The sequence below is a fragment of the Haliotis rufescens genome, unplaced genomic scaffold, assembly GCF_023055435.1.
Source record: "Haliotis rufescens isolate VD_foot unplaced genomic scaffold, xgHalRufe1.0.p SCAF_16, whole genome shotgun sequence".
NCBI lineage: Eukaryota > Metazoa > Mollusca > Gastropoda > Lepetellida > Haliotidae > Haliotis > Haliotis rufescens.
Window position 1 is genome coordinate 15,080,218 of NW_025963846.1, and position 9,396 is coordinate 15,089,613.

At 40.9% G+C, this 9,396-nt stretch overlaps 1 protein-coding gene across 3 annotated transcripts in view; it reads left to right on the forward strand.

The window, feature by feature from the left end:
* The window catches only part of LOC124122535 (mitochondrial inner membrane protease subunit 2-like), a 148,963-nt gene extending 142,945 nt beyond the window's left edge, over positions 1-6,018 (forward strand). For all 3 annotated transcript variants that reach the window (XM_048396910.1, XM_048396912.1, XM_048396911.1), the window contains exons 6-7: positions 2,114-2,216; positions 3,144-6,018. In XM_048396910.1, the coding sequence (XP_048252867.1) occupies positions 2,114-2,216; positions 3,144-3,272 (232 nt within the window). In that variant the 3' untranslated portion in view covers positions 3,273-6,018. The remainder of the gene's footprint in view (positions 1-2,113; positions 2,217-3,143) is intronic.
* Positions 6,019-9,396: the final 3,378 nt, after the last annotated feature.

Sequence of the window (9,396 nt, forward strand, 5' to 3'; positions counted from 1 at the left end):
TATTGTGTCATGTGACAGTAGCCTGATTTGTTGCTTCACTGGTGGGCTATGTCAGATAATAACTATTGTGTCATGTGACAGTAGCCTGATTTGTTCCTTCACTGGTGGGCTATGTCAGATAATAACTATTGTGTCATGTGACAGTAGCCTGATTTGTTGCTTCACTGGTGGGCTATGTCAGATAACAACTATTGTGTCATGTGACAGTAGCCTGATTTGTTGCTTCACTGGTGGGCTATGTCAGATAACAACTATTGTGTCATGTGACAGTAGCCTGATTTGTTCCTTCACTGATGGGCTATGTCAGATAACAACTATTGTGTCATGTGACAGTAGCCTGATTTGTTCCTTCACTGGTAGGCTATGTCAGATAATAACTATTGTGTCATGTGACAGTAGCCTGATTTGTTCCTTCACTGGTGGGATATGTCAGATAATAACTATTGTGTCATGTGACAGTAGCCTGATTTGTTCCTTCACTGGTGGGATATGTCAGATAATAACTATTGTGTCATGTGACAGTAGCCTGATTTGTTCCTTCACTGGTGGGCTTTGTCAGATAACAACCATTGTGTCATGTGACAGTAGCCTGATTTGTTCCTTCACTGGTAGGCTATGTCAGATAATAACTATTGTGTCATGTGACAGTAGCCTGATTTGTTCCTTCACTGGTGGGCTTTGTCAGAGAACAACCATTGTGTCATGTGACAGTAGCCTGATTTGTTCCTTCACTGGTAGGCTATGTCAGATAATAACTATTGTGTCATGTGACAGTAGCCTGATTTGTTCCTTCACTGGTGGGCTTTGTCAGATAACAACCATTGTGTCATGTGACAGTAGCCTGATTTGTTCCTTCACTGGTAGGCTATGTCAGATAATAACTATTGTGTCATCTGACAGTAGCCTGATTTGTTCCTTCACTGGTGGGCTTTGTCAGAGAACAACCATTGTGTCATGTGAGAGTAGCCTGATTTGTTGCTTCACTGGTGGGCTATGTCAGATAACAACTATTGTGTCATGTGACAGTAGCCTGATTTGTTCCTTCACTGATGGGCTATGTCAGATAATAACTATTGTGTCATGTGACAGTAGCCTGATTTGTTGCTTCACTGGTGGACTATGTCAGATAACAACTATTGTGTCATGTGACAGTAGCCTGATTTGTTGCTTCACTGGTGGGCTATGTCAGATAATAACTATTGTGTCATGTGACAGTAGCCTGATTTGTTCCTTCACTGATGGGCTATGTCAGATAATAACTATTGTGTCATGTGACAGTAGCCTCATTTGTTGCTTCACTGGTGGACTATGTCAGATAACAACTATTGTGTCATGTGACAGTAGCCTGATTTGTTGCTTCACTGGTGGGCTATGTCAGATAATAACTATTGTGTCATCTGACAGTAGCCTGATTTGTTGCTTCATTGGTGGGCTATGTCAGATAATAACTATTGTGTCATGTGACAGTAGCCTGATTTGTTGCTTCACTGGTGGGCTATGTCAGATAACAACTATTGTGTCATGTGACAGTAGCCTGATTTGTTGCTTCACTGGTGGGCTATGTCAGATAACAACTATTGTGTCATGTGACAGTAGCCTGATTTGTTGCTTCACTGGTGGGCTATGTCAGATAATAACTATTGTGTCATGTGACAGTAGCCTGATTTGTTCCTTCACTGGTGGGCTATGTCAGATAACAACTATTGTGTCATGTGACAGTAGCCTGATTTGTTCCTTCACTGGTGGGCTATGTCAGATAACAACTATTGTGTCATGTGACAGTAGCCTGATTTGTTCCTTCACTGGTGGGCTATGTCAGATAATAACTATTGTGTCATGTGACAGTAGCCTGATTTGTTGCTTCACTGGTGGGCTATGTCAGATAATAACTATTGTGTCATGTGACAGTAGCCTGATTTATTCCTTCACTGGTGGGCTACGTCAGATAACAACTATTGTGTCATGTGACAGTAGCCTGATTTATTCCTTCACTGGTGGGCTACGTCAGATAATAACTATTGTGTCATGTGACAGTAGCCTGATTTGTTCCTTCACTGGTGGGCTACGTCAGAGAACAATTACTTGTGCCTGATCAGCTGATGTTGTGTTGCAGGACTCTTGCATACAAGGAGGCAGTCGTCCACGTCCCTTCAGGCCACTGCTGGGTGGAGGGAGACCATCACAAGAACAGCATGGACAGCAACTTCTTCGGTCCGGTCAGTGTCCACATTATACCGTTCAACACATGATAGAGATATGTCGCGTCCATGTCCAGGTTGATGATACAGATGATAGCTACACATTAGATACAAGGGCTGTATCATGATACAAAACGTTGTGGCCATGGATGTGTGTAGGCTTGTGTTGTAAGATATAGGTGTGTCACTATGGGGATGTATTTATGTCTCAACACCACATCGTCAGTAGGCTGTATCATGATACAAAACGTTGTGGCCATGGATGTGTTGGGCTTGTGTTGGGGTATCTAGAGGTGTCCGGTCAGAGTAGGGATTCATTTACGTCTCAATACTTTTGTCAGTCATAACATAAGGTAATCCAATGGTTGAGCAGACAGAAAAGGACATGTACTAAACCATCCGAAGCAGAAGCAGGCAAAGGGGGAGTCCCTCCGATCATCATTATCGTTGAAATTGTGCAGCACTCCAAGCAGTGGGAACCCGTTTTAACATCCAGGAAAAGGGGATTCCCCATAACTCGTTTATGGGGGGGAATAGGTCTTCAGCAACCCATGCTTGCCGTGAAAGGCAACTATCCTTGTTGTAAAAGGCAACTAACGGGACTGGATGGTCAGACTTGATAACTTAGTTGATGCATGTCATCAATCCCAATTGCGTGGATTGATGCTCATGATGTCAATTATTTACAGACCACCGTCATATAGTTGTAATATTGCTGAGTGTGGCGTAAAACAACAAACACACACACACTGTTTATCATTAAGTACATTGATTAGATTAGATAACTGAGATCTTGTCTCTGTTTCCATTAAGTCTGTCATTTATTTATCATTAAATACATTGAATATTTAACTGAGAACATGTCTTAATTATATCTGGATTTCTGTTGACTGGTTAGCAGGAGATGCATTGATCAGATGAGTGACCCCATGCTGTTGTTTGCAGGTGTCCCTGGGCCTCATCAGTGCCAAGGCCTCCCACATAGTGTGGCCTCCGTCTCGGTGGCAGAGGCTGAGGGTCCAGGCCTCCGAGGATCACCGCGTCAATTCTCTTGATACCTTTCTGGAATGCTGATGATGTCCCGAGTACTAGTTATATATCAATACTTTCCATGATTGTCAGTTGAAATGTGAAGGATGGAAAAGTCATCTTTATCCAGTATGTGTTCATTAGTTGATATTAAGAATCAGTACAGAAGTGTCAGTGTGTTAGTCTTGTGTGAGTGAGAATAGATCGTATACTTTGTGATAAAATATTGTACATCTTCCAGATCAGGAGTGAGTGGTATATATATGATACAGTCAATGTGTAAAATCAGTCAATTTGCAAAATGTCAATTTTCACTCAGACAATTTACAAAATGCCTCATTTTTAATAACGAATTCCATACATTTTTATTTTGAATTTCATCTCCCAGTGACTGAAAATGGTAGGATTAAAAGGAAATGAAAGTCAATGTATATGTTATATATTTAAGCCCTTTTTATCTTAATAGTTTTTTGTAAAACGACTGAAATACTTTGTCATTTTTTAAATGGCCTAAGGGGATCACATTTTTCACATCAACTGATTGTACACAATAATTGTAACGTATATATATGACATTATTGTCTGACATTTCACCTTCAACCACAGCTGAATATGTCCTTGATAATCTATGTTACAGAACCGTAGATTTAAACTGCTGTCAGCATTATATGTTCCACACACAACCCTAGGGAACCCCTCAGTACTGTATGTTCCAAACACAACCCTGGGGAAGCCCTCAGTACTGTATGTTCCACACACAACCCTGGGGAACTGCTGGCTTTGAAAGTCAGCCCTGTACGTTCCACACACAACCCTGGGGAACCCCTCAGTACTGTATGTTCCACACACAACCCTGGGGAAGCCCTCAGTACTGTATGTTCCACACACAACCCCTAGGGAAGCCCTCAGTACTGTATGTTCCACACACAACCCCTAAGGAAGCCCTCAGTACACTGTATGTTCCACACACAATCCTGGGGAAACCCTCAGTACTGTATGTTCCACACACAACCCTGGGGAAACCCTCAGTACTGTATGTTCCACACACAACCCCTAGAGAAGCCCTCAGTACTGTATGTTCCACACACAACCCTGGGGAAGCCCTCAGTACTGTATGTTCCACACACAACCCCTAGAGAAGCCCTCAGTACTGTATGTTCCACACACAATCCTGGGGAAACCCTCAGTACTGTATGTTCCACACACAACCCCTAGAGAAGCCCTCAGTACTGTATGTTCCACACACAACCCTGGGGAAGCCCTCAGTACTGTATGTTCCACACACAACCCCTAGAGAAGCCCTCAGTACTGTATGTTCCACACACAATCCTGGGGAAACCCTCAGTACTGTATGTTCCACACACAACCCCTAGAGAAGCCCTCAGTACTGTATGTTCCACACACAACCCTGGGGAACCCCTCAGTACTGTATGTTCCACACACAACCCTGGGGAAGCCCTCAGTACTGTATGTTCCACACACAACCCCTAGGGAAGCCCTCAGTACTGTATGTTCCACACACAACCCCTAAGGAATCCCTCAGTACACTGTATGTTCCACACACAACCCCTAGGGAAGCCCTCAGTACTGTATGTTCCACACACAACCCTGGGGAACCCCTCAGTACTGTATGTTCCACACACAACCCTGGGGAACCCCTCAGTACTGTATGTTCCACACACAACCCTGGGGAAGCCCTCAGTACTGTGTGTTCCACACACAACCCTGGGGAAGCCCTCAGTACTGTATGTTCCACACACAACCCTGGGGAAGCCCTCAGTACTGTATGTTCCACACACAACCCTGGGGAAGCCCTCAGTACTGTATGTTCCACACACAACCCTGGGGAAGCCCTCAGTACTGTATGTTCCACACACAACCCTGGGGAAGCCCTCAGTACTGTATGTTCCACACACAACCCTGGGGAACTGCTGGCTTTGAAAGTCAGCCCTGTATGTTCCACACACAATCCTGGGGAACTGCTGTTCTTGAAAGTCAGTACCGGAACTTTAAATGCAATCAAACAAACTGTCATTGCCAAAATTTGTCACTGTAACATCATGGTCAGTACATAGTAAAGTCAGATTATCCACTCTTGGGATTGTTTCTAGTCTTGTCATGAACGATGCACACAGCAAGGCGAGGTGCCGCACTTGCACAACTCAGGACTGTTGTTTAACTCCATTTCTTAAGCAAATGTATTACCAATATTATGCATGTAGGCAAGAATCAGACTTCAGATCATTTATCAAAGATACAGCAGTACTGCATTTCCTATTTATCAAAGTAAATCAACTTTAATTTTGTGACAGGTCACCTTTTGATTAGCTCTGTAATATTCTTTAACTATAGCATCACTGCATTGTAGCCTCTTTACATGGCATCAATATTCCAGCTGTATGAATCTGGACCAAACAATCCAGTGATTGACATCACGAGCATCGATCCACACAATTGAGATGCGATGACACTCAATCAACCAAGTCAGTGAGCCTGACCACCCAATCCTTTTAGTCGCCTCTTACCATAAGCATCTATGCTGCTGGAGACCTATATTCTTATTCTCATGTAGCTGGAATATTGCTGAGTTCGATGTTCGACAAAACCTAAGATCAACCCATCTTTGAATAAGCCAAGTACTCTTGGCCCAGTCGTCAAATGTCCTTGAATTCCCTTACAGTTCTATCCTTTCGGTGACATGAAGCTTACCACCAATTTTATATTTTATTACATCTGTTAATCCTGAGGAAATTTACTGTGAATATTGTAAATAAAACATTGTTGATGATTATTGTGATATTGTATTTCTTGTTGAAAAACCAATGATGGTCCAACTATAAGATCTGTATGATAGAGCCTTCAACAGAAGCCGTTGGACATTGGTGTCATGACAGGGATACTAAGAAAGTGATGTACTCATGTAGGATGTAGGACAAGCTAATGTTGAAGCTGATGAAATACCTCAAATCCTAGGACTGCCTCCGTGATCAAGTTGATGGAGCATCTGTCCAGAAACACAAAGTCAAACGAGCTTATGGCAATCGTCGATCTAGTTATCCATGCATTGTTAACTTTTACATTTCTGACATCACTGAAACTATAAGATGCATGGGGTCTCTTAAGTTTGCACATAGAATTCTGATCAGATTTTTATGAAGCCACCGTTATAAAACTGTGACTTTTGCCCAAGACTCACCCATTTTTGCATGTATCACTATGAACTTTGAAACAAGTATTAGATATGCAGAATGACGTAAATGAAACGTTTTTGGCATAATTTGATTTTTGATCAAGTTATCTATGACCTTCACACATCGCCGTTTTTCAACTGTAACAGCATTTTCAACGTTGCCTCTGAAACTACTAAGACTAAGAAGCTGAACATTGCATGAATGATCCCAACTGTGGTCTTTCTTAACTGTGTTCACGGAATTGTGACCTTATTTAAAACATGGCCGCCACGGTAACCATACTTCAAATACAATAAGGGCCATCTCTCAAAAGATATATTTAAGTTGGTTGTACGTGTATAGTTAGAAGGAAGACATTACATTGTAATGTTGATTTTTGTGTTAGTATGAATTATTACTTTGATTCCACCTTTACACTTTAGCAGTGTAATAGTTGGTGCCACCAAAGTTTCATCGAATTATGTGCATAGATTGGGGAGCAATGGCAACATGTAAAGGACCTACATACAGCCCTTCAAGGAGGGGGCTCTGTCTTGTTGATACTAACTTCGACACTTTGAAGTGGATAGACCTTTGCACTTTTCTGTGTTATTTTGATCTTTTCCTCCGTAACTGCTGGACTGATAAAGCTGAACTTTGGCATGCATGTTCCTTCAAATGAAGACATCTTGTTTTGTTCAAATCATTACAATTTTATATCAAGTTTTTGTGTTTGAATGATAACGGCTACAAGAAGATTCAATTTTTTTCGAGACATCATGATTTGCACTTGTAAATGATGCTCCAAAAGGTTTTTTTTCACTTTTTCCTGGCAAATTTTGATACAACTCACACAGATATTTTTGCCAAAATAAGGCTGAAGTGTCATAAAATTATTTCTTCCTAATTCAAGTGATCTGGAGAGGCCACTTTTCTCTTTCTGTCACTTTCAACACTGTCAGTGGGGAACACTTGGTTTCACAGTTCAACACGTTTAGAACCAATTTGTTGTATGTAATACTGGTTTGAAAACCTGTACTGAAGGTATTCAACAGCAATGAACCACAAGTGGGGTACAAGTAGCCAAACTCCAATTTCCAAATTGCACCAGGCCGGGGATACATGTCTTCTCCTGATGACTCTTGTTCATGATTTGGAATGCACAAAACACGAAACTATCAATTGCCTCCAAAGTTAGAGATTTGCTTCTTCTGAGGACATTAATTGATGTATGAAAACTTGTGTCTGGCTTGTTGATGGACTAGGATGGATCCATGGCTTCAGCAGAATGTGCAAATATTGCAACCGTCTCCTGGGTGTTGTTAACACAAGTTATTACAATTCTGCAGTTTTGGCGTGAATAGATTATTGTATGCATTGTACTTATGCAAATCATATTGGTCTTTTGTATGACTAAACCACAAATGTTGTCATAAGTAGTGTAACATTTTTAACTCATAACAGTGAGTGAGTGAGTATGGTTTTACGCCGCTTTTAGCTATATTCCAGCAATATCACGGCGGGGGACACCAGAAATGGGCTTCACACATTGTACCCATGTCGGGAATCAAACCCGGGTCTTCGTCGTGACAAGCGAACACTTTAACAACTAGGCTACCCAACCGCCCCGACATTTCAAAGAAACACTTCAATGAATATGCTACACTTGTTACAACATTTTCTATTTAGCCATGACTAATTATGGTCGTGATCATTGCATTATTTCTGTATGTCTGATCCATATTAATTTTAAACTTCATAAATCAAGAAATTTAAAAAAGAGGCCTAAATTGGTTGTATTCTCCCCAGGGAGGTGACAATGAAAATTGAGTACACACTAAACATTGATTTGGGGAAATAATAAAGTAGTGCCATTAGAATTCATTGACTGGAATCATCATCATCATCATCATCATTATTCATTCTGGAAAGTGACCACTCAGATGATGATGTAGGGAATCAAACCCGGGTCTTCGTCGTGACAAGCGAACACTTTAACCACTAGGCTACCCAACCGCCCCTTAACTCATAACAATATTCTTAGAACAATATCTCATTAAAATCCGATCTTTTACTCCAATACGTCGCCCCCGAGTGAAGATCTGACGACATATCCACTGGAGGTCACTGCAGGTGCACAAAAATTTTAGCCAATCAGCAATGAGGATTCTACATTCTCTGTAGTGAAGCATGCAGACAAGAATATCCAGTCAAAAGTCACTCAGGGTTTACCTGCTGAGGTCTTCTATGAAGATCTCATCCGATTTTCTAAGAGATAAGTATCATATCGGAGTAAAAGATTTGATTTTCTTAAGATTACTTAGAACACTAATGAAAGAAGCATATTACCACATTTGTAGAGACCTCAATGAAGGGGACAGCTGATCATCTTCAGTGGCCGGAGTAGTAAACAAACAAATCAACATGTATTGTCAATGTATTTAATCCTTCACAGTAATCAAAAATCTGTATTATCAGTAGATTGTCTGTACATGTATAATGATTTATTCTACCACCTTCGTTTTCAAACATAATATCATATTCTCATTCAAACATAAAGCTATATGCTAATACTGTGTACTTTGACCTATCTGGCTCTTAACTGAATTATGCTAACTGCTAAAGAAAGACAGAATCAGTCAATTTGCTTTTGAGTATTGCTTCTTTGTTAGGATACTATTTATGGATGAACAACTTCTTTATTACAAGAACATTTTATAAAGTTTGAACAATTTTCTCAATTCTTAATTTCAATGACTTAAAGTACTGTAATCACCAGATGAAGCACCCTTTTCCAATAAGCCTGCACCCTATCAAGACTGAAAATGTACATGTCAGTCCGAATGTCTTGTTTATATTACAGGTTTCCTTTTACAGAAAACAGCAGTGCAGAAGGAGAAGATTATTACCCAGTTAATTCGTGTATGGTTTTAATAGGTAATCCCCTCCATGTTCTACGGCAAGTATGGTAAGCCCTCTTATGGGCGAACACTTACCAA